The 25,830-nt window shown below is 49.9% G+C and overlaps 2 protein-coding genes across 2 annotated transcripts in view; one reads left to right on the top strand and one right to left on the bottom strand.

The window, feature by feature from the left end:
- polr3glb (RNA polymerase III subunit GL b) overlaps nucleotides 1-24,313 on the bottom strand; it is a 34,276-nt gene extending 9,963 nt beyond the window's left edge. The window contains exons 1-5 of the mRNA XM_067978099.1: nucleotides 24,229-24,313; nucleotides 23,972-24,106; nucleotides 13,605-13,734; nucleotides 5,442-5,510; nucleotides 172-228 (exon numbers count right to left, since the gene is read on the bottom strand). Coding sequence (XP_067834200.1) covers nucleotides 172-228; nucleotides 5,442-5,510; nucleotides 13,605-13,734; nucleotides 23,972-24,082 — 367 coding nt within the window. The 5' untranslated portion in view covers nucleotides 24,083-24,106; nucleotides 24,229-24,313. The remainder of the gene's footprint in view (nucleotides 1-171; nucleotides 229-5,441; nucleotides 5,511-13,604; nucleotides 13,735-23,971; nucleotides 24,107-24,228) is intronic.
- A 694-nt stretch (nucleotides 24,314-25,007) lies between these two features.
- rbm8a (RNA binding motif protein 8A) overlaps nucleotides 25,008-25,830 on the top strand; it is a 17,261-nt gene continuing 16,438 nt past the window's right edge. Inside the window, exon 1 of the mRNA XM_067978101.1 lies at nucleotides 25,008-25,254. Coding sequence (XP_067834202.1) covers nucleotides 25,008-25,254 — 247 coding nt within the window. The remainder of the gene's footprint in view (nucleotides 25,255-25,830) is intronic.

The following is a 25,830-nucleotide window of genomic DNA, read 5'->3' as shown; positions in this document are numbered from 1 at the left end:
CTGGGAAGGGGAGAGGCCCCGGTGACGGGTGAGCTGCTTCTACGGATGCACAGTGGGGACAGGGCAGGAGGCCCTGGTACCATACCCGGCCTGTGAGGCTCGAACAGCAACTCCCGCTCTGGAGTGTCAATGAGCCGACCGGGCCTGGCCGGCTGGAAATTCCATACTCACTCTCTTTTGCTGGCTTTTGTATTCGGATCTTCAGTTCCCGTGGTAACCGGCGCCAGTCTGAAAGGACAGAAATTGATTGGCTGGGAGGAGCTGACGGAGGACCTGAGAGTCTGAAAGGCGCTATATAAATGCAAATTTGTTCGTTCTTTTATATTCCACTGATTCTGAACCCAAGGCGATAGATTGGACAGCACAAAGTCACACGGTAACAGAACACCCCCGGGAAGTGGGTGAGAGTCAGGCAAATTCCAAATCACCCTCATAGTAAAACTTGAGTATTCTGATTCGCTGGTATATGAAAGCCGGGTCGGGGATCCTCTCACATCCCTCGGAAAGGACCAAAGACATTCACATGCCATTGTTTTCAGGCACAGTATCGAGACAAACATGGCAGCCATTATGTGCAGAGCAAGATCCCATTAACAGGTGAATGAGCCACTGATGGCTGGGGCGGGTCTATATTGGGAGTGAGGGTCCCAGAGGGGTGTTCTGTATTGGGAGTGAGGGTCTCAGAGGGGCGTTCTGTATTGGGAGTGAGGGTCCCAGAGGGGTGTTCTGTATTGGGAGTGAGGGTCCCAGAGGGGTGTTCTGTATTGGGAGTGAGGGTCCCAGAGGGGTGTTCTGTATTGGGAGTGAGAGTCCCAGAGGGGTGTTCTGTATTGGGAGTGAGAGTCCCAGAGGGGTGGGTTGTATTGGGAGTGAGGGTCCCAGAGGGGTGTTCTGTATTGGGGGAGTGAGGGTCCCAGAGGGGTGTTCTGTATTGGGAGTGAGGGTCCCAGAGGGGTGGGTTGTATTGGGAGTGAGGGTCCCAGAGGGGTGTTCTGTATTGGGGGAGTGAGGGTCCCAGAGGGGTGTTCGGTATTGGGGGAGTGAGGGTCCCAGAGGGGTGTTCTGTATTGGGAGTGAGGGTCTCAGAGGGGTGGGTTGTATTGGGAGTGAGGGTCCCAGAGGGGTGTTCGGTATTGGGAGTGAGGGTCCCAGAGGGGTGGGTTCTGTATTGGGAGTGAGGGTCCCAGAGGGGTGTTCTGTATTGGGAGTGAGGGTCTCAGAGGAGTGTTCTGTATTGGGAGTGAGGGTCCCAGAGGGGTGTTCTGTATTGGGAGTGAGGGTCCCAGAGGGGTGGGTTCTGTATTGGGAGTGAGGGTCCCAGAGGGGTGTTCTGTATTGGGAGTGAGGGTCCCAGAGGGGTGGGTTCTGTATTGGGAGTGAGGGTCCCAGAGGGGCGTTCTGTATTGGGAGTGAGGGTCCCAGAGGGGCGTTCTGTATTGGGGGAGTGAGGGTCCCAGAGGGGCGTTCTGTATTGGGAGAAGTTATTGAATCGGGAATTAACCCTTGATGAACATAGTTCATGGCAACCACGTTTGGTTATTGGACAGTTTATTCCTTTGCCCAAATTGGTTTAATTTTTTTGTCAGTTTAAAATGCGGCCAGATCAAGGAGCAGTGTCAGTCACGGCTCAGTGGGTGAACTCTCACCTCTGAGTCCGAAGGTCATGGGTTCGAGCCCCACTCCAGAGACGAGAGCCCATAATCCAGGCCGACACTCCCAGTGCAACACTGAGGGAGTGCAGCACTGTCGGAGGAGCTGCCTTTCGGATGAGAAGTTAGTGAGGCCCCGTCTACCCTCTCAGGTGGATGTAAAAGGTCCCATGAGCACTCCTTCAATGAAAAGCAGGGGAGGTGTCCTGGGGCCAATATTTATCACTAAAACACAGTTTAATTGGTCATTTATCTGATTGCTGGTCACAATTTTGTATTTCCTATATTACAAACAACAACAGTTCAAAAGTATTTTATTGGCTTTGAGGTTGTGCCTTTCTTTCTCTCTCAGTGCAATCGAGGGTTAATGGGGAATTGGTAGATTGCTACAAACAGGCTCATGGTTAATCCTCAGCTCCTGTATCCCTGCGTGGGGCACAGTCCCGGGATTGGAGGGCCGACAGTCTGCTGTCAAATAATTGAAAGAAAAATGGTGTTTTCAAAAACTCGGAGCTTCGAACAACTTGAGGTGAGATGCTCCCTTTAACCCCCTCCTATCCAGAGGCCGAGTTTGGGCTCCTTAACTCTTCACTCCCCGGGGTTTTCCTCACTGCCCCCAGCGCCCATTAACGAAGGGAGGTTTGAGCAGCACGGCTACAGTCTCAGCCTGATTCCTGCAGCTCTGCACTCTCCGCTCCCAGCTGTACATCCGACAACTTCCACTTCCGCAGGACACAGAGAAATGTCCCAAACCTCTTCACAGAGGTGCTCAGAGCAAATGGGCGCTGAGCTAACGGAGGGATTAGGAGAGGCGACCAAAAGCTGGGTCAAAGGTGAGGGAGGCGGAGAGGTTTAGGGGAGGAACTGCAGAGCGTGTGGCCTAGGTGGTTGGAGGCACGGCAGCCACTGAGGGGGGAGAAGGGGATGCACAAGGCCAGAATCGGAGGAACAGAAAGTTTGTGGGTTGGGGGAGGGGGTGTTGTAGGGGCTGGAGCAGGTTACAGAGATAGGGAGAGATGAGGCCATGGAGGGATTTGAACACATGGATGAGAATTTTAAAATCGAGGCATTGCCGGACCGGGAGCCAATGTAGGTCAGTGAGCACAGGGGGGGTGATGGGTGAACGGGACTCAGTGTGAGTTAGGATACGGGGCAGGAGAGTTTGAGTTGAAGTTTATGGAGGGTGGGAGATGGGAGACCAGCCAGGAGAGCATTGGAATAGTCCAGTCTGGAAGTTCTAATACCATGGATGAGGGTTTCAGCAGCAGATGAGCTGAGGCAGGGGGCGGAGACGGGCGATGTTACAGAGGTGGAAGTAGGCGGTCTTGGTGATGGAGAGGATATGGGGTCAGAAGCTCATCTCAGGGTCAAATCGGACGGTGAGGTTGTGGACGGTCTGGTTCAGCCTCAGACAGTGGTCAGGGAGAGGGATGGAGTCGGTGGCGAGGGAACGGAGTTTGTGGAGGGGACCGGAGACAATGGCTTCAGTCTTCCCAATATTTAATTGAAGGAAATTTCTGCTCATCCAGGACTGGATATCGGACAAGCAGTGCGAGAAATCAGAGAGAGTGGAGGGGTCGGGAGAGGTGGTGGTGAGGTAGAGCTGGGTGTTGTCAGAGTACATGTGGAATCTGACGTTGTGTTTTGGATGATGTCACCGAGGGGCAGCATGTAGGTGAGGAATAGGAGGGGGCCGAGGATAGATCCTCGGGGGACTCCAGAGGTAACGGTGTGGGAGCAGGAAGAGAAGCCATTGCAGGTAATTCTCCGGCTACAATTGGATAGATAGGAATGAAACCAGGGGAGGACAGTCTCACCCAGCTGGACGACGGAGGAGAGGAGTTGGAGGAGGATGGTGTGGTCAACCGTGTGAGAGGCTGCAGACAGGTCGAGAAGGATGAGGAGGGAGAGTTTACCAACGTCACTGTCACAGAGGATGTCATTTGTGAGTGTGATCAGGGACGTTTCAGCCCCGTGGCAGGGGCAGGAACCTGATTGGAGGAATTCAAACATGAGGAAAGATGGGCTTGGATTTGGGAGGCGACGACATGTTCAAGGACTTTGGGGAGGAAAGGAAGGCTGGAAATGGGGGGATAGTTTGCAAGGACAGAGGGTCAAGGGTGGGTTTTTTGAGGAGGCTGACGACAGCAGATTTAAAGGGGAGGAGGACTGTACATGAGGAGAGGGAACCGTTAACAATATCAGATAACGTGGGGGCCAGGAAGGGAAGTTGGGTGGTCAGCAGTTTGATGGGAATGGAGCAGGAATCTGCCACATATCCCGCATGCCAAAAGCTCAGTTTCAATTGTAATTTCCGTTCCCACTGTACAAAGCTTAGTAAACTGCGGAATCAACTTCCAGATCTGAGAGAGAGGTGAGGGGAGAGCGTCTGGAGCAGACAGCAGCCCACAGCTCACGTCCGAGACTGCGAGGAACGAGAATCGGAATAAAAAGCTCTCGGGAGGTCCCAGGTATTTTAGAAACACGACATAACTGACAAGTTTACAGAGTGCAGACAGACTCAGCTGCACTCTCAAAGCAATGTGTGATAGTCGAGGTCTCTCTTGGACCCGCCTGTAACCAGTGTGCAGTGTGAGTGCGCTGTCTCACTCCCTGTGACAATCCAGGCCCGTCCGTTTAAGATAGAATATAAGAGCAGGGAGGTTATGCTAGAACTGTATAAAACACTAGTTAGACCACAGCTTGAGTACTGTGTACAGTTCTGGTCACCACATTACAGGAAAGATGTGACTGCACTCGAGAGGGTGCAGAGGAGATTTACGAGGATGTTGCCGGGACTGGAGAATTTTAGCTATGAGGAAAGATTGGATAGGCTGGGGTTGTTTTCTTTGGAACAGAGGAGGCTGAGGGGAGATTTAATTGAGGTGTATAAAATTATGAGGGGCCTCGATAGAGTGGATAGGGAGGACCTATTTCCCTTAGCAGAGGGGTCAGTGACCAGGGGGCATAGATTTAAAGTAATTGGTAGAAGGATTAGAGGGGAGCTGAGGAGAAATGTTTTCACCCAGAGGGTGGTGGGGGTCTGGAACTCACTGCCTGAGAGGGTGGGAGAGGCAGAAACCCTCAACTCATTTAAAAAGTACCTGGATGTGCACCTGAAGTGCCGAAACCCACAGGGCTACGGACCAAGTGCTGGAAAGTGGGATTAGGCTGGGTGGCTCTTTTTCGGCCGGCACGGACACAATGGGCCGAATGGCCTCCTTCTGTGCTGTAATTTTCTATGATTCTATGTTCAAAATCGGACGCATCGCTGGTCAACTTTTTCTCTGAGAAACTCGTGTCCACATTTTAAATGGAACCTGCCTCCTGAAGCTGATCAGACTGGAATTATGCCCCCCCCCACTACTGGCAGCAGAGTGTAATCACAGCGTTTACATAGGCTGTCGAAACGTGACACAGAATTTATAATGAATGGAAATATAAAAATAAGGCCGGATTGTATACTTTAAAATGCCTGTGTGCCCCAGTGCAATTATCATCAGGCCTCTAACCAATCACTGACTGGCGGAACAGCCTCGAGGGGCTGAATGGCCTCCTCCTGTTCCTATGTTCACATGAGCTTGGCTGCTTTCGAGTATATTTTTGGTGGGCCATTTTTCATCAATATGCAGTACTTTCCATTCATGGCTGTGTGAAATTTCATTTATCTTTTAAGGACCGAAACTTCTTATAGGGAGTCAAAGCATCAGTAGCATCCTGCAGGTGATTCCCCGCAGGGAGCAGCCCAGGTTACAGGTGATATACACAGCCGATGAAGGGTTTCTCACCCACCAGGATTCCATTCGATCGTGTTATCAGTTGGCCCGGAGGACTGGTATTTATCGGAGTATCGCTCAATATCTGTTGAAACAACAACACATCTTTCACCGCGTGTTTGCAGCAGCCTTGACATCTGCCCAACAGATCACTAAATTAACCCATTCCAGTTGTCAGTTTGAAGCAGAGACTTCCTGCAGCACCTCCCTGCTCACGGACTGCGTAACCGGTAACAATGGCCCAGAATTTGCTGTAGCGGGGGCGACGAATGGTACCTGCCTGTAAGAATATTAGAAATAGGGAATATTGACATTTTTTTCTTAATGCTTTCTTTTATTCGTTCATGGGATGTGGGCGTCGCTGGCGAGGCCGGCATTTATTGCCCATCCCTAATTGCCCCCTGAGAAGGTGGTGGTGAGCCGCCTTCTTGAACCGCTGCAGTCCGTGTGGTGAAGGTTCTCCCACAGTGCTGTTAGGAAGGGAGTTCCAGGATTTTGACCCAGCGACGATGAAGGAACGGCCGATATATTTCCAAGTCGGGACAGTGTGTGACTTGGAGGGGAACGTGCAGGTGGTGTTGTTTCCATGTGCCTGCTGCCCTTGTCCTTCTCGGTGGTAGAGGTCGCGGGTTTGGGAGGTGCTGTCGAAGAAGCCTTGGCGAGTTGCTGCAGTGCATCCTGTGGATGGTACACACTGCAGCCACAGTGCGCCGGTGGTGAAGGGAGTGAATGTTTAGGGTGGCATTCTCTTAATGCTACATCATGCTCTGCAGGCTGTGCTGCGTATTTTGCTGAATTGTAAACAGTTAACCTTTGACCAGTGACTGACCCTTGTTACCCTCATTGTGAAGCTATGTGGTAAAAGAGGAACAATAATCCAAAGTTAGCGATAAGATCAGGATAAGGACAAGCTCGCTGGACAAGTGCGGTCAAACAAACTGGTCGCCTTGAAAAACAACCGTGCAAAGGGTCTTGTGGTTTGATGAGTAATGTTAAAACACGTGGACCCTCTTGAATTCTTTGGAAAACAACTTTGTTAATCTATGAGGGTCGTATGAGTATTATTCCATATATGGTGAAAGGGGACAGATAGCAGAATGGATAACAAGCTGGCTAGAAATCAGAAACAGAGTAAGGGTTAAAGGTGGTGGTGGAAGGTGGGAAGTGGTGTTCCATGGGGATTGGTGCTGGGACCATTGCTGGTCTCCGTTTACATTAACGATTTGGACTGGGGATTTGGAAGCATAATTTCAAAATTTGCGGACGACAAATTGGGGGGTGCAGTTAATACAAAGCAAGAGGAATATTGTTAATACAGAGCAATATTATCAGTTTCTAGTTTGAGTAAGGATTCCATTATCGTTCCTACCACAGACGTTAAGCTGGTTCTAGCTCCCTTTTTAAATATAGGAACCACTTTAACTGTCCGCCAGTCCTCTGGTACTATTCCCTTTCCTGGTGAATTTTTATATAAATGTAATAGTGCCTCTGCTATGAACTTGAGCTCATCCAAAACTCTGCTGCCCCGTATCCTAACTCACACCGAGTCCCGTTCTCCCATCACCCCCTGTGCTCGCTGACCTACATTGGCTCCCGGTCCAGAGGTCCTTTGAGTTCAGGGCCGAGGAATCAGCAAAGCCCACCCAGCTGTCAGGAGACCACCTCATCACTGTCGGCAAATGTGGAATGACCACGTCGCCAACTTAATTATGACCTCTGCCCGGAGATCAAACAGGGTAATATTGTTTTGATCTTTGATGTCTTTACATGTTTGATTTGACTATTAATAAATGAGATATTGATTATCAATTGGTGTCACATCGGATCTGTTACACACCCTTAGTTAGCAGCAACTTGCTGGAAGTGGAAGATGGAAACAGCACGACGCCCCCTACAGCGCATCTGGAATCTGTGTGAACAGGACAAGCAACTGGGTATCTCCGGAATCAATCAGACTGAAGGATTGGGAAATGAACAGCGCAGAGTCTGAATCAGGAAGTATAAATTCGAGTTCCATCGGGTCAACAGCACAGAAACAGGCCATTCGGCCCAACTGGTCCGTGCTGGTGTTTATGCTCCACACGAGCCTCCTCCCTCCCTACTCCATCTCACCCTCTCCCCATATCCTTCTATTCCTTTCTCCCTCATGTTTATCGAGCTTCCCCTTAAATCCATCTACACTATTCACCTCAACCACTCCATGTGGGAGTGAGTTCCACATTCTCACCACTCTCTGGACAAAGAAGTTTCTCCTGAATTCCCTATTGGATTTATTAGTGACGATCTTATATTTATGGCCCCCTAGTTCTGGTCTCCCCCCACAAGTGGAAACATTTTCTCTACGTCTACCCTATCAAACCCTTTCATTATCTTAAAAACCTCAGGTCACACCTCAGCCTTCACTTCTGGAGAACAGAGTCCCAGCCTGTTCAGTCTTTCCTGATAGTTATAACCTCTCAGTTCTGGTATCATCCTTATGAATCTTTACTGCACCCTCTCCAGTGCCTCTATATCCTTTTTATAATATGGAGACCAGAACTGTGCACAATTCTCCAAGTGTGGTCTAAGCAAGGTTCCATACAAGTTTAACATAGCTTTTCTGGTGAATTCAACGACAAATCAGAAAGAGAAATAAAGAGAGGGAAAGAAAGATTGGATTAAGAGAGAGGGAAAAAAGAACAGAAAGTTAAGGTAAAATCTCCAACAACGATTAAAACCCGAAGGGACGAGACTGCCCACTTGTAATTTTCGGTGCCAGAGAGGTTGACTGGCAGTAATTAACACATTGTTAAAAGGCGACTTAGGCTGAAATGACTTGACTTCACTTTCTGTTTAGTTCGTATCTACCGTGAAAATACTTCTCGCTGTTCAATGCATGTCATTGGTGAGGCAGACAGTGAGGTGCCATTTTCCTGAAGCTAACAGTGGAGCAGAAGCCCCTCGGACAGCAACTTCTGGATCTTCACATTTAACCGTACATCTGCCCCTCGTCTGAAGTTGCTGCAGCATTTGTGCAAAAATAACATAGGATCAGGAGTAGGCCATTCAGCCCCTCGTGCCTGCTCTGCCATTTGATAAGATCATGGCTGATCTGTGATCTAACTCCATATACCTGCCTTTGGCCCATATCCCTTAATACCTTTGGTTGCCAAAAAGCTATCTATCTCAGATTTAAATTTAGCAATTGAGCTAGTGTCAATTGCCGTTTGCGGAAGAGAGTTCCAAACTTCTACCACCCTTTGTGTGTAGAAATGTTTTCTAATCTCACTCCTGAAAGGTCTGGCTCTAATTTTTAGACTGTGCCCCCCACTCCTAGAATCCCCAACCAGCGGAAATAGTTTCTCTCTATCCACCCTATCCGTTCCCCTTAATATCTTATAAACTTCGATCAGATTACCCCTTAACCTTCGAAACTCCAGAGACTACAACCCCAATTTGTGCAATCTCTCCTCATAACTTAACCCTTGAAGTCCGGATATCATTCTAGTAAACCTACGCTGCACTCCCTCCAAGGCCAATATGTCCTTCCGAAGGTGCGGTGCCCAGAACTGCTCACAGTACTCCAGGTGCGGTCTAACCAGGGTTTTTGTATAGCTGCAGCATAACTTCTGCCCCCTAACGGCAAGCACTGTTAGCCTCACTGTTATTTTGACAGCAAATTGTGGGCCATTAATAGGTGCAACTATTCACAGCAGCACTGCCCTGAAAAGTGAATCACACAGGGCAAAAACAGAGAGAAAAAGTAACTGTTCGGAACAGAACTGATCCAGTACAGTGTCCGTGGGTATTCAGTGATTCTACAAGCAGGGGTCAAGAACCATCATCCAGGCAGAAAACACACACACACACACACACACACACAACACTAACACACACAGGAACAGGAACAGGAAGAGGCCATTCAGCCCCTCCAGCCTGTTCCGCCATTCAATGAGATCATGGCTGATCAGTATCCAACTCCAACCACCCAGCTTGGCTCCATATCCCTTAATGCCCTTGGCTAACAATAATCTATCGATCTCAGATTTAAAATTATTAATTGAGCTAAATACTCCGATCAATCCTTTTTTGGTCCAAAATGGACGATCTCACACTTACCTGTGCTGAAATCCATCTGCCCCAGTTTTGCCCACTCACCTAATCTATCAACGTCCCTTTGTAATTTTATCCTGCCCTCTACACTACTTACTATGTCACCAATCTTTGTGTCATCGGCAAACTTGGATATATGGCTCTCTATTGTGTTATCTAAGTCATTAATAAAGAGAGTGAATAGTTGAGTCCCCAGCACTGATCCCTGTGAGACACCACTCCTCACTTCCTTCCCATTCGAGTACAGACCCATTCTCCCTACTCTCTGTCTCCTACCCTCTAACCTATCTCCTAAACAGGTCAATAATTTGCCTTCAATTCCATGAGCTTTAGAATTAGTGAACATTCTCTTATGTGGAACCTTATCGAATGCCTTCTGGAAGTCCATATAAACTACATCCGTAGACATTCCCGTCTACTACTATAGGTACTTCCTCAATAAATTCCATTGGGTCCATTAGACACGACCCACCCTTTACAAATCCATGTTGACTCCTCTAATCAGCTCAGATTTCTCTAAGTGCTCAGTCTCTGTCCTTAATTATAGATTCCAATAACTTCCCCACAACCGACGTTAGACTAACAGGTCTATAATTTCCTGGTTTCTCTCTATCACGTTTCTTAAATAATGGAGTTACATTTGCAATTTTCCAATCTAAAGGGACAATTCCTGAATCGAGAGAGCTTTGGAAGATTATGGTTAAAGCATCTCCAATTTCCTCACCTACTGCCTTTAAAACCCTGGGGTGAAAACCATCAGGTCCTGGGGATTGGTCAGTCTTTAGTGCCATTATTTTTTCTAATACTGTTTTTTTGCTTCCGTTAACTTTAGTGAGTTCCAGTCCTTGATTTATGATTGGTTTCCCTGGAATATCAGGTATATTATCCTCTGAAGACTGACACAAAATAATTATTCAACAAGTCTTTTTTTATTCGTTCATGGGATGTGGGCATCGCTGGCGAGGCCGGCATTTATTGCCCATCCCTAATTGCCCTTGAGAAGGTGGTGGTGAGCCGCCTTCTTGAACCGCTGCAGTCCGTGTGGTGACGGTTCTCCCACAGTGCTGTTAGGAAGGGAGTTCCAGGATTTTGACCCAGCGATGATGAAGGAACGGCCGATATATTTCCAAGTCGGGATGGTGTATGACTTGGAGGGGAACGTGCAGGTGGTGTTGTTCCCATGTGCCTGCTGCTCTTGTCCTTCTAGGTGGTAGAGGTCGCGGGTTTGGGAGGTGCTGTCGAAGAAGCCTTGGCGAGTTGCTGCAGTGCATCCTGCAGCCACGGTGCGCCGGTAGTGAAGGGAGTGAATGTTTAGGGTGGGGGATGGGGTGCCAATCAAGCACATGGAATTGAAGGCAAATTATTGACCTAATTAGGAGATTGGTTAGGCGGTAGAAGACAGAGAGACCTGGGGGTGCACAAGTCTGACATTTCCTTATTTTCATTTGCAATATTACCTGCGTCTGTTTTTAAAGGTCCCACATTACCCTCTTTCTTCTAATATAATTGGAAAATCTTTTGTGTTAATCTTGATATCCCTCGGAAATTTCTTACTATTTTTTTGTCTTCCTCTGCTGTTCTTTATCTTTCTCCTAGTCCTCTGGATCTACACTATTCTTTGCACTTTTGAATGCTCTTTCCTTTAGTTTTATGTTGTCTCTCACCTCTTTTGTCCACCATGGCTGTTTTATTTGGTAAGTGGAGCTCTTGCCCCTTAGGTGTATATACTGGTCCTGTATTAGGCTAAATTCTCTGTTGAACATCTCTCACTGTTCATCTGTAGTTTTACCCAATACTTGATATATATTAAAACCTAGACTTGGGTATAGAGGGTCTAATTTCAAAGTTTGCAGATGACACAAAACTCGGGAATGTAGTAAACAATGTGGGGGATAGTAACAGACTTCAGGAGGACAGAGACAGACTGGTGAAATGGGCAGACACATGGCAGATGAAATTTAATGCAGAGAAGTGTGAAATGATTCATTTTGGTAGGAAGAATGAGGAGAGGCAATATAAACTAAATGGTACAATTTTAAAGGGGGTGCAGGAACAGAGAGACCTGGGGGTGTATGTACACAAATCTTTGAAGGTGACAGGACAAATTGAGAAGGCTGTTAAAAAGCATAATGGATTCTGGGCTTTATTAATAGAGGCATAGAGTATAAAAACAAGGAAGTTATACTAAACCTTTATAAATCACTGGTTAGGCCCCAGTTGGAATATTGTGAACAATTCTGGGCACCACACTTTAGGAAGGATGTCAAGGCCCTGGAGAGGGTGCAGAGGAGATTTACTAAAATTGTTCCAGGGATGAGGGACTTCAGTTATGTGGAGAGACTGGAGAAGCTGGGATTGTTCTCCTTAGAACAGAGAAGGTTAAGGGGAGATTTAATCGAGGGGTTCAAAATCATGAAGGGTTTTGATAGAGTAAATAAGGAGAAACTGTTTCCAGAGGCAGGAGGGTCGGGAACCAGAGGACACAGATTTAAGGTGATTGGCAAAGGAGCCAGAGGAGGAGATGAGGAAACATTTTTTACGCAGCGAGTTGTTCTGATCTGGAATGCGCTGCCTGAAAGGGCGGTGGAAGCAGATTCAATAATAACTTTCAAAAGGGAATTGGATAAATACTTGAAGGGGAAAAATTTACAGGGCTCTGGGGAAAGAGCAGGGGAAGTGGGACTAATTGGACAGCTCTTTCAAAGAGCCGGCACAGGCACGATGGGTCGAATGGCCTCCTTCTGTGCTGTACCTACTATGATAACTATGAACAGTTTTGACCAGTTTGCTGTCGTCAGTCTCTGTCTCATTCCGTTAAGGCTGGCCTTACCAAAATCGAGAATCTTAGTAACTGTGTTAAGTTTCTCCGTTTCAAACCTAACATTGAACTCGATCTTATGATGATCACCGTTAGTTAATAATCGGACAGTAAGGGAACATTTATCGGAGTCTGGCTCGTTACTCATCACTAAATCTAGGATGGCCGGTCCTCTTGTTGGTTCTGGAACATATTGCTCCAGAAAACTCTCTCGAATGCACTCAAGAAATTCACTCCCTTTCCGATTTGAGATCCTCTGCTCTTCCCAATCGATGAGAATTAGAGTCTCCCAATAAAACAACTCTGCTTTTGCTGCAAGTCTCTCTAATCTCTGAATTAATACATTCTGCCACTTCACTGCTGTTGTCAGGAGGCCTGTTGACAACTCCCATTACAGTTTGAAGTCCTCTCTTATTCCTCAATTGCACCCATAGAGTCTCTGCTGATAGAATTCCCTGACCGATATCCAAACTTGCTAATGTTCTAATGGTATGTGTAATCAATATGGCGAACCCTCCTCCTCCTCCTCTTACCCGATCCTGTCTAAAGACCTTATAACCTGGAACATTTCAGGCACACACACACACACAACACACATTAACACACACACAACACACATTAACACACACAACACACATTAACACACACACAACACACATTAACACACACATTAACACACACACAACACACATTAACACACACATTAACACACACACTAACACACACACTAACACACACATTAACACACATTAACACACACACTAACACACATTAACACACACATTAACACACACACAACACACATTAACACACACATTAACACACACACAACACACACACAACACACACATTAACACACACACACACAACACACATTAACACACACCCTTCCATCTCCAACAAAATCCCAGCATTTGGCAATTGCAGCGGTGACTCCTCCTCCCCGTGTGTCAGACCTGGACACCTAAACTTGCCTCTCTGGAGATCAAGTCCCCGACTTCCAAATCAGCCTTTAAACCTCCAGGAGGTGCTATTTAGTGAGGGTGTGGCATTTGGCCCCTCACTGGGCAGGGGTGGGTCATTTCTAAGGCATTTAATTATGCTGCATTTTAGGGGCTGGCACAGGAAAATAACAGCAGGGCAGCAGCTGGGACAGGGCAGGGGGACACACAACCGGGCAAGGCAGTGGGGACACGTGACATGATGGGGCGACGCGCGACGGGCCAGGGCAGGGCGACGCGCGGAGCACACACCGAACACCCATGGTACCTTTCTTTGGCGCTGCAGGTCTGACGTAGTAGGGCAGACTCCTCATCGCTCCTCGCAGCTCCTGTTTCAATGCCAGCATGTACTCCGCCTCCTCGCCCGACTGCAGGGGCACCGCCTTGAATTCTAGGGACTGAGACACAGAGGTGGTCAGAGAGAACCATCACTGAGCTGGAGTAAGCAAACCCCTAATCCCCGGGAGGATCATCTCTACAGACCTTCCCCTGACAGACGCTCCCAACCCTCGTCACAGGGCTCCCCCACACTCCGGGTACACTGTACCCCGACACTGGGCACAGGGCTCCCCCACACTCCGGGTACACTGTACCCCGACACTGGGCACAGGGCTCCCCCACACTCCGGGTACACTGTACCCCGACACTGGGCACAGGGCTCCCCCACACTCCGGGTACACTGTACCCCGACACTGGGCACAGGGCTCCCCCACACTCCGGGTACACTGTACCCCGACACTGGGCACAGGGCTCCCCCACACTCCGGGTACACTGTACCCCGACACTGGGCACAGGGCTCCCCCACACTCCGGGTACACTGTACCCCGACACTGGGCACAGGGCTCCCCCACACTCCGGGTACACTGTACCCCGACACCGGGCACAGGGCTCCCCCACACTCCGGGTACACTGTACCCCGACACTAGGCATAGGGCTCCCCCTAAACCCGGGTACACTGTACCCCGACACTGGGCACAGGGCTCCCCCACACTCCGGGTACACTGTACCCCGACACCGGGCACAGGGCTCCCCCACACTCCGGGTACACTGTACCCCGACACTGGGCACAGGGCTCCCCCACACTCCGGGTACACTGTACCCCGACACTGGGCACAGGGCTCCCCCACACTCCGGGTACACTGTACCCCAACACTGGGCACAGGGCTCCCCCACACTCCGGGTACACTGTACCCCAACACTGGGCACAGGGCTCCCCCACACTCCGGGTACACTGTACCCCGACACTGGGCACAGGGCTCCCCCACACTCCGGGTACACTGTACCCCGACACCGGGCACAGGGCTCCCCCACACTCCGGGTACACTGTACCCCGACACCGGGCACAGGGCTCCCCCACACTCCGGGTACACTGTACCCCGACACTGGGCATAGGGCTCCCCCTAAACCCGGGGTACGGAGTCCTCCCTGATTGCCCGGTACAGGGTAACCCCCAGACACAGGCGCACGGCCCTCGACCCCCTCTGACCCTCCACACTGGGCTTCCACCCCTCCCCTGGGTACGGGATCATCGCCCAGGACCCGGCAATCCTGGACAGGGCCGGGGGCCCACTCACTCCACAGACGTACCAACTTTCTACATTTGAAGATAATTCTAGCATTTATACACAGTGGAATCTGTTGCTTAAAACCATCCGCACTGCCGGGGTCACATCATAGGGCACGGAGGTGACGTGGGCCACAGGAACATCGGAATTGCTGGACGGAAAAAGATCAGGGTCAGTCTGGTTCTCCTCCTACCATCCTGGTAATGGCAGGATACAATGAGAAGTGGAATTGTTGACTAATCACGGCAATCAATCTATCAACCAGTCTACAACAGACCCAGACATGAGGCGAGGAAAACCCCCAGTGGTGGAGAGTTTTGGGAACCAGAGGTCCAAAGTCACCTGTTCCTCCCGAGCCTCGTACACTCACCACAGGTCATGTCTCAAATTACTCATCGACTGGATCCCACAATGTTATTTGCTGAAAGAAATATTTTTCTACAATTACATGGAATTTACAGCACAGAGACAGGCCACTCGGCCCAACTGGTCTATGCTGGTGTTTATGCTCCACACGAGCCTCCTCCCTCCCACACTCCATCTCACCCTCTCCCCATATCCTTCTATTCCTTTCTCCCTCATGTGTTTATCGAGCTTCCCCTTAAATCCATCTCTGTTATTCACCTCAACCACTCCATGTGATAGTGAGTTCCACATTCTCACCACTCTCTGGGTAAAGAAGTTTCTCCTGAATTCCCCAGTGGATTTATTAACGACTATTTTATATTTATGACTTCTAGTTTTGGAATCCCCCACAAGTGGAAACATTTTCTCTACGTCTAGTTATAACCTCTCAGTTCTGGTATCATCCTTGTGAATCTTTTTTGCACCCTCTCCAGTGCCTCTATATCCTTTTTATAACATGGAGACCAGAACTGTTTACAATTCTCCAAGTGTGGTCTAACCAAGGTTCTCTACAAGTTTAACATAACTTCTCTGCTTTTCAATTCTATCCCTCTAGAAATAAACCCCAGTGCTTGATTTGCCTTTTTATGGCCTTATTAACCTGTGTCGCTACTTTTAATGATTTCTGTATCTGTCCCCCCAGATCCCTCTGCTCCTCCACCCCATTTAGACTATTATCCAAGCAGTGTGTGACCTCCTTATTCTTCCTACCATAAAGCACCACCTCACACTGATCGAGATTGAAATTCATTTGCCAATTACACGCCCATTCTGCAAGTTTATTAATGTCTTCCTGTATTTTGTCGATTTCTTCCTCAGTATTCACTACACTTCCCAATTTGGTGTCATCCGCAAATTTTGAAATTGTACTTCCGATTCCCCAGTCCAAATTATTTATATAAATGGAGATGACCAGTGGTCCCAGCACCGATCCCCGTGGAGCACCACTTCCCACCTTCTGCCACCACCGTTAAACCCTACTCTCTGTTTTCTGTTTTGTAGTCAGCTTACTATCCATTCTGTTACCTGTCCCCTGACCCCACATGCTCTGACCTTACTCATGTGTCTACAAGGTACCTTATCGAAGGCCTTTTGAAAATCCAAATATATGACATCTACGACATTACCCTTGTCTACCCTCTCTGTTACTTCTTCAAATAATTCAATGATGGTCGAGCCTGACCTTCCCTTCTGAAATCCGTGCTGACTATTCTTTATTATATTTTCAGTTTCTAGATGTTTTTCTATTACATCTTAGAGTAAAGATTCCATTATCTTTCCTATCACCGACGTTAAGCTAATTGTTCTATAGTTCCCTGGACTGGTTCTAGCTCCCTTTTTAAATATTGGAATCACATTGACTGTCCGCCAGTCCTCTGACACTATTCCCTTTTCTAGTGAATTTTTATATATATGTAATAGTGCCCTTGCTATCTCTTTGGATGAAGGGACTGAATGTATGGTTGCTAAACTTGTTGATGACACAAAGGTAGGTAGGAAAGTAAGTTGTGACGAGGACATAAGGAGTCTGCAAAGAGATATAGATAGGTTAAGTGAGTGGGCAAAAATTTGGCAGATGGAGTATAATGTGGGAAAATGTGAACTTGTCCACTTTGGCAGGAGGAATAGAAAAGCAGTATATTATTTAAATGGAGAGAGATTGCAGAACATAAGAACATAAGAAATTGGAGCAGGAGTAGGCCAATCGGCCCCTCGAGCCTGCTCCACCATTCAATAAGATCATGGCTGATCTGATCCCAACCACAAATCTAAAGAATACAAGAAGTCGGAGCAGGACCCGGCCACATAGCCCCTGGGCCCTCTCCGCCACCCACAGGGCATTGACCAATCCGAACTCAGCTTCACGTCCAATTTCCTGCCCGCTCCCCATAACCCCTAATTCCCTTTACTTCTAGGAAACTGTCTATTTCTGTTTTAAATTTATTTAATGATATAGCTTCCACAGATTCCTGGGGCAGCAAATTCCACAGACCTACCACCCTCTGAGTGAAGAAGTTTCTCCTCATCTCAGTTTTGAAAGAGCAGCCCCTTATTCTAAGATTATGCCCCCTAGTTCTAGTTTCACCCATCTTTGGGAACATCCTTACTGCATCCACCCGATCAAGACCCTTCACAATCTTATATGTTTCAATAAGATCGCCTCTCATTCTTCTGAACTCCAATGAGTAGAGTCCCAATCTACTCAACCTCTCCTCATATGTCCGCCCCCTCATCCCCGGGATTAACCGAGTGAACCTTCTTTGTACTGCCTCGAGAGCAAGTATGTCTTTTCTTAAGTATGGAGACCAAAACTGTATGCAGTATTCCAGGTGCGGTCTCACCAATACCCTATATAACTGCAGCAATACCTCCCTGTTTTTATATTCTATCCCCCTAGCAATAAAAGCCAACATTCCGTTGGCTTTCTTGATCACCTGCTGCACCTGCATACCAACTTTTTGATTTTCTTGCACTAGGACCCCCAGATCCCTTTGTACTGCAGTACTTTCCAGTCTCTCGCCATTAAGAAAATAACTTGCTCTCTGATTTTTCCTGCCAAAGTGCATAACCTCACATTTTCCAATATTATATTGCATCTGCCAAATCTCCGCCCACTCACCCAGCCTGTCTATATCCCCCTGCAGGTTTTTTATGTCCTCCTCACTCTCTACTTTCCCTCCCATCTTTGTATCATCTGCAAACTTTGATGTGTTGCACTCGGTCCCCTCCTCCAAATCATTAATATAGATTGTAAAGAGTTGGGGACCCAGCACCGACCCCTGTGGAACACCACTGGTTACTGGTTGCCAGTCCGAAAATGAACCATTTATCCCAACTCTCTGCTTCCTGTTCGATAACCAATCCTCCACCCATGCCAGAATGTTACCCCCAATCCCGTGATTTTTTATCTTAAGTAATAATCTTTTATGTGGCACCTTGTCGAATGCCTTCTGGAAGTCTAAATACACGACGTCCACTGGTTCCCCTTTATCCACCCTGTACGTTATATCCTCAAAGAACTCAAGCAAATTTGTCAGACATGACTTCCCCTTCATAAAGCCATGCTGACTTTGTCCTATTAAATTATGCTTATCTAAATGTTCCATTACTGTCTCCTTAATAATAGACTCCAAAATTTTACCCACCACAGATGTTAAGCTAACTGGCCTATAATTTCCAGCCTTCTGCCTACTACCCTTTTTAAATAACGGTGTTACATTAGCAGTTTTCCAATCTGCCGGGACCTCTCCTGAGCCCAGGGAATTTTGGAAAACTATCACCAAAGCATCCACAATCCCTACTGCCACTTCCCTCAAGACCCTAGGATGGAAGCCATCAGGTCCAGGGGATTTATCCGCTTTGAGTCCCATTATTTTACTGAGTACCATCTCCTGAGTGATTTTAATCGTATTTAGCTCCTCCCCCCCGAGAGTCCCCTGTTTGTCCAGTGTTGGGATATTCTTAGTGTCCTCTACTGTAAAGACTGAAACAAAATATTTGTTCAGCATTTTTGCCATCTCCATGTTTCCCACCATTAATTTCCCGGTCTCATCCTCTAAGGGACCTATGTTTGCCTTAGCCACCCTTTTTCTTTTTATATAACTATAGAAACTCTTGCTATCTGTTTTTATATTTTTTGCTAATTTCTTTTCATAATCTAACTTCCCTTTCTTAATCAATCCTTTAGTTACTTTTTGCTGTCTTTTGAAGAATTCCCAATCTTCTATCCTCCCACTAAGTTTGGCTACCTTATATGTCCTTGTTTTTAGTCGGATACTATCCTTGATTTCTTTACTTAGCCACGGATGGCTGTCATTTCTTTTACACCCTTTTTTCCTCAGTGGAATATATTTATTTTGAAAGTTGTAAAATAACTCCCTAAATGAACACCACTGCTCATGTACCGTCTTACCCTTTAATCTATTTTCCCAGTCCACTTTAATCAATTCCGCTCTCATACCATCATAGTCTCCTTTATTCAAGCTCAGTACGCTTGTTTGAGAATCAACCTTCTCACCCTCTAATTGGATATGGAATTCAACCATGTTGTGGTCGCTCGTTCCAAGGGGATCCTTAACTAGGACATTATTAATTAATCCTGACTCATTACACAGGACCAGGTCCAAGGTTGCCTGCCCCCTTGTAGGATCAGTTACATACTGCTCAAGAAATCCATCCCTGATGCACTCAATGAACTCGTCCTCAAGGCTGCTCTGCCCAATTTGATTTGTCCAGTTGATATGATAATTAAAATCCCCCATAATTATAGCTGTTCCCTTATTACATGCCCCGACTATTTCCTGATTAATACTTCTTCCAGCAGAGTTGCAACTATTAGGAGGCCTATATACTACGCCCACTAATGTTTTTTTCCCTTATTATTCCTTATCTCCACCCAAACTGTTTCATTATCTTGATGCTTTGTCCCAATATCATTTATCTGTATTACAGTGATTCCTTCCTTTATTAACATAGCCACCCCACCTCCCCTTCCTTCCTGCCTGTCCTTCCTGATTGTTAAATACCCTGGCATATTTAATTCCCAGTCGTTGTCACCCTGCAGCCATGTTTCTGTAAAGGCCACAAGATCATACCCATACGTAGTTATTTGTGCCGTTAACTCGTCCATTTTGTTACGAATGCTACGTGCATTCAGATAAAGAACTTTCAAATCTGTTTTGTGACGCTTAGTTCCTGCTTTTTCCTTTTTTAACACTTTACCTATTACTCCATACCTTCTGTCCCTTCCTGTTACGCTTTCCTCTCTCTCCCTGCTCAGGTTCCCAACCCCCTGCCACTTTAGTTTAAACCCTCCCCAACAGCACTAGCAAACACTCCTCCTAGGACAGCGGTCCCGGCCCTGCCCAGGTGCAGACCGTCCGGTTTGTACTGGTCCCACCTCCCCCAGAACCGTTTCCAGTGTCCCAGGAATTTGAATCCCTCCCCCTTGCACCATTCCTCTAGCCACGTATTCATTTGAAATATCCTCCTATTTCTACTCTGACTAGCACGTGGCACTGGCAGCAATCCTGAGATTACTACCTTTGAGGTCCTATTTTTTAATTTACCTCCTAACTCCCTATATTCTGCTTTTAGGACCTCATCCCCTTTTTTACCTATATCGTTGGTGCCTATGTGCACCACGACAGCTGGCTGTTTGCCCTCCCCCTCCAAAATGTTCTGTAGCCGCTCCGAGACGTCCTTGATCCTTGCACCAGGGAGGCAACACACCATCCTGGAGTCTCGGTTGCAGCCGCAGAAACGCCTGTCTATTCCCCTTACAATTGAGTCCCCTAGCACTATAGCTCTTTCACTCTTTTTCCTCCCAGCCTGTGCAGCAGAGCTACCCGTGGTGCCAGGAAGTTGGCTGCTGCTGCCTTCCCCTGATAAGTCATCCCCCCCAACAGCATCCAAAGTGGCATATCTGTTTGAGAGGGGGATGGCCACAGGGGACCCCTGCACTACCTGCCTGCACCTCTTACTCTTCCTGGTGGTCACCCATTCACTTCCTGCCTGTATACCCTTTACCTGCGGTGTGACCAACTCGCTAAACGTGCTATCCACGATGTACAGAACTCTGATGTACAGAGGGATCTGGGTGTCCTAGTACATGAATCACTAAAAGTTAGTATGCAGGTACAGCAAGTGATTAGGAAGGCAAATGGAATGTTGTCATTTATTGGAAGGGGAATGGAATATAAAAGTCGAGATGTTTTGCTACAGTTGTACAGGGCATTGGTGAGACCACATCTAGAATACTGTGTGCAGTTTTGGTCTCCTTATTTAAGAAAGGACGTAATTGCTTTGGAGGCAGTTCAGAGAAGGTTCACTCGACTGGTTCCTGGGATGAGGGGGTTATCTTATGAGGAAAGGTTGGACAAGTTGGGCCTGTATACACTGGAGTTTAGAAGAATGAGAGGTGATCTTATTGAAACATATAAGATCCAGAGGGGACTAGAAGGGGTAGATGCTGAGAGGATGTTTCCCCTTGTGGGAGAGACTAGAACTAGGGGCCACAGTTTAAAAATAAGGGGTCTCCCATTTAAGACGGAGATGAGGAGAAATTTTCTCTCTCAGAGGATCGTGAGTCTGTGGAACTCCCTTCCCCAGAGAGCGGTGGAGGCAGGGTCAGTGAATATTTTGAAGGCTGAGTTAGATAGATTCCTGATTATCAAGGGAGTCAAAGATTATAGTAGGTAGATGGGAAAGTAGGGTTGAGGTCACAATCAGATCAGCCATGATCTTATCAAATGGCGGAGCAGGCTCGAGGGGCCGAATGGCCTACTCCTGCTCTTAATTCGTATGTTCCCTAACTTCTTTTAATGTGTTGATGCAATCCACTCGGACCAGCAGCTTTATCCACTCTAAATTTAATTAGTTTATCAATTATCTTCCCCCTTTCTTCTTGACGATCTAATCAAATTAGCATCTGAATGAATCAATATAAACTGCTTCCTCCATCTCCCTCGGGAGTCTGGTCCATAGACTGACCACTCGCTCACTGAACTATCGTTTCCGCAGATTAGTTTCCAATTTACCCCCTTCGAGCGCAGGCCGTGTCCTCTGGTTCGACTGTTCTGGTCAAGGTGAAACTGTTTGTCAGGGTCGACATTATTCAGTCCCTTTAGAATCCTAAAAACCGCAATCATATCACCTCTCAACCTTCTCTCTTCCAGTGAGAACAATGGTGCCTCATAATCCAATCCCTCCACCCCCTCAATCATTCTGGTCGCTCTCTTCTGTATCCTTTTAATAGCTGCAATATCCTTTTTGACTGTGGCGACCACAACTGTTCACAGTATTCTGAGTGCGGTCACCAATGGTTTATAAAATGGCAGGATTACCTCAATATTTTGGCTCAATATTGACCCAACGTCTGATTTGCTTCACTCACTGTCACCGAGCATTGTTGCCATAGTTTCAATTTATTGTCAATCAGGACCCTCAGATCGCTCTCATTTTCATTACATTTTTTTTTACATTTAAGGGATCGTCCCTTCTTGGATTTTTTTGTTTCCAAGTCAAGCACTTTGCATTTCTCTACATTAAATCTCATCTGCCCAATTCCCAAGTATATTCAAAATCCTCCTGTAGCTTATCCCAGTTTTGGAATCTACCACCTTCATTAACTTTGTGTCATTTGCATAATTTAGCCACTGTGCTTGTGACTCTGAGCTCTAGATCATTTACCCCAATGATAACATTCTCCCAGGCTGATGACAATCCCTGGACTCCCACCCTTTGGGTTCAATCAGTCAACCATCGGAAAATATTTCCACTAATCCAGGCTTTCTTTCTTTTCGATGCCAGCTTTTCCAGAGAAACGGCTGCAAATAGTGACCCCACTATTCCCGGCCAGAGGGGTAATGATTGGGTGATTCCCCTGTCAATCACGCCTGGAGACCGCCCTGCTTTAAGTGACTGGGATTGATTTTACCCACACAATTTGAATTGTATAACTATCCTCCACTTATTGCATTTTGCCAGAAAAATGATCCTGCTTTTATCGGGAGAAGTTGCTGCAGTTTCGGTCATGAGTTCGGTTTGCTGCAGTTCATGGAGCCTCTTTTTAAATAGACTCTATAAATAGACATATGTTTGCTTTGCTGTTTGCTGAGTAAATAAAACTGTGTTTGCTGTAAGCTCTGCCCCATCTTGAACGCATTAGCTGACACAGTGGTGTCAATAGACACTCCGGAGACACGGTATCAAAAGCCTTTCTGAAATCCAGGTACACCACACACGCTGCCTTACTCCGAACAAGCTCCTTTGTCACAGGCTCAAAGAAACCCGGCAAGACCTGCCCTTCATTAACCCTGTGACCCCCGCCTGACCCTGTGACCCCGTGCCTCCCAATCATTTATCATTTTACTTCTATCCAAATATTTTGTCGTCTTGTCTTTAATGAGGGTTTCCATAACTTTACGCACAATGGACGTCAAACTCACCGGTCTGTAGTTTTCTGGGTCACTGGGCAGGGGTGGCAGGGGCACGGGGGTCACAGGGTTATAAGGTCAGGCGGGGCACAGGGTCACAGGGTTATAAGGTCAGGCGGGGCACGGGGGTCACAGGGTTATAAGGTCAGGCGGGGCACAGGGTCACAGGGTTATAAGGTCAGGTGGGGCACGGGGGTCACAGGGTTATAAGGTCAGGCGGGGCACAGGGTCACAGGGTTATAAGGTCAGGCGGGGCACGGGGTCACAGGGTTATAAGGTCAGGCGGGGCACAGGGTCACAGGGTTATAAGGTCAGGCGGGGCACAGGGTCACAGGGTTATAAGGTCAGGCGGGGCATGGGGTCACAGGGTTATAAGGTCAGGCGGGGCACAGGGTCACAGGGTTATAAGGTCAGGCGGGGCATGGGGTCACAGGGTTATAAGGTCAGGCGGGGCACAGGGTCACAGGGTTATAAGGTCAGGCGGGGCATGGGGTCACAGGGTTATGTGGTCGGGGGCATGGGGTCAGGCGGGGCGCACAGGGTCATGAGGAGGCACAGGGTCAGGGGGCAAGGGGTCACAGGGTTATGTGGTCAGGGGGCACAGGGTAATGAGGGGTCAGGGGTCAGAGGGTCATGAGGGGGCACGGGGTCGCAGGGTTATGCGGTCAGGTGGGGGCACGGAGTCAGGGGTCACATGGTTATGAGGAGGTCAGGGGTCAGGCTCTCACCGGGTAGAGCGGCGGCGGCTGCAGGGTGGGCGGGGGGAGCGTCTCCCCTTTCCCGATCCCCACCTCCATGTTGAAGGTCATCTGCCCCCGGCCTCGTCCTCGGCCGCTCATCGTCACCGGCTCCTCACTCCATCCCTGCGGGGAAACGGCAGCAGCGTCAGTCCGAGCCCGCGATCCCCCCCCGATCTCCCGCCCGATCCCCCCCCGGACACCCCCCGATCCCCCGATCCCCCGATCCCTCCCTCGGTCCCCGGTACCTGAACTTTCTTCCCTTCCCGCCTCTGTCGGTGCGGCACCAAAACACAATCCCGAACCGCGAGTTCCCCGCACAAAGGTTCCGCTTCCGGGGGGCGGGGCCGGGCTGTGAGTGACGGGCGGGGCGGTGGGCGGGGCCGGGCGGTGAGTGACGGGGCGGTGGGCGGGGCCGGGCTGTGAGTGACGGGCGGGGCGGTGGGCGGGGCCGGGCGGTGAGTGACGGGGCGGTGGGCGGGGCCGGGCCGTGAGTGACGGGCGGGGCGGTGGGCGGGGCCGGGCTGTGAGTGACGGGGCGGTGGGCGGGGCCGGGCTGTGAGTGACGGGGCGGTGGGCGGGGCCGGGCTGTGAGTGACGGGGCGGTGGGCGGGGCCGGGCTGTGAGTGACGGGGCGGTGGGCGGGGCCGGGCTGTGAGTGACGGGGCGGTGGGCGGGGCCGGGCTGTGAGTGACGGGGCGGTGGGCGGGGCCGGGCTGTGAGTGACGGGGCGGTGGGCGGGGCCGGGCTGTGAGTGACGGGGCGGTGGGCGGGGCCGGGCTGTGAGTGACGGGGCGGTGGGCGGGGCCGGGCTGTGAGTGACGGGGCGGTGGGCGGGGCCGGGCTGTGAGTGACGGGGCGGTGGGCGGGGCCGGGCTGTGAGTGACGGGGCGGTGGGCGGGGCCGGGCTGTGAGTGACGGGGCGGTGGGCGGGGCCGGGCTGTGAGTGACGGGGCGGTGGGCGGGGCCGGGCTGTGAGTGACGGGGCGGTGGGCGGGGCCGGGCCTTGTCTCTGCTCCGCTCGGTGATGGAGTCGGTTCGCCCTCAGCAGCCTTCACCCGGCGGGACGGGCCGGGGCCTGATCCCCGGGGCCCCGGGCTCAGTGTCAGCGCTCGGGCCCGGGCTCGGAGCTGGACCTGGGCCTCTCCCTCTCCCTGTCCCCGCTGGCGGAGCGGCCCCGGGCCCGACTGATGAGCGGAGCCGGGCGGTGCTGAGGGAGGCGGTGGAGGCGGTGGTGAAGAGTTTCGCCAAACACACGCAGGGGTACGGCCGAGGTAAGAGGGCCCCGGGGCTCGAGTCACCCCCCCCCCCCCGGATCACTCCCCCCCCCCCCCCCGGATCACCCCCCGGATCACCCCCCGCCCCCCCCCCCCCCCGGATCACTCCCCGCCCCCCCCGGATCACCCCCCCCCCCCCCGGATCACCCCCCGCCCCCCCGGATCACCCCCCCCCCGATCACTCCCCCCCCCCCCCCCCGATCACTCCCCGCCCCCCCGGTCACCCCCCCCCCCCCCCGCTCCCCCCCGCCCCCCCGGAACTCCCCCCCCCCCCCCCCCCGATCACTCCCCGCCCCCCCGGATCACCCCCCCCCCCCCGGTCCCCCCCGCCCCCCGGCTCACCCCCCCCCCCCCCCGGCTCCCCCCCCCCCCGACCCCCCCCCCCGGTCCCCCCCCCCCCCGACCCTCCCCCCCCCCCCCCCCCCACATAATCCCCCTCCCCCCCGATCACCCCCGCACCACGCCCCGATCCCCCCGGACTGCGCTCCCCCCTGACCAGTACTCCCCCAATTCCCCCCTGACCGTACTCCCCCCAATTCCCCCCCGACCGTGCTCCCCCCAATTCCCCCCCGA

This window comes from Heptranchias perlo, unplaced genomic scaffold (genome assembly GCF_035084215.1).
Source record: "Heptranchias perlo isolate sHepPer1 unplaced genomic scaffold, sHepPer1.hap1 HAP1_SCAFFOLD_223, whole genome shotgun sequence".
NCBI classification, from domain to species: Eukaryota; Metazoa; Chordata; class Chondrichthyes; order Hexanchiformes; family Hexanchidae; genus Heptranchias; species Heptranchias perlo.
Note: the sequence above shows the minus strand (reverse complement) of the source record. Positions and strands in the feature narration are given on the sequence as shown.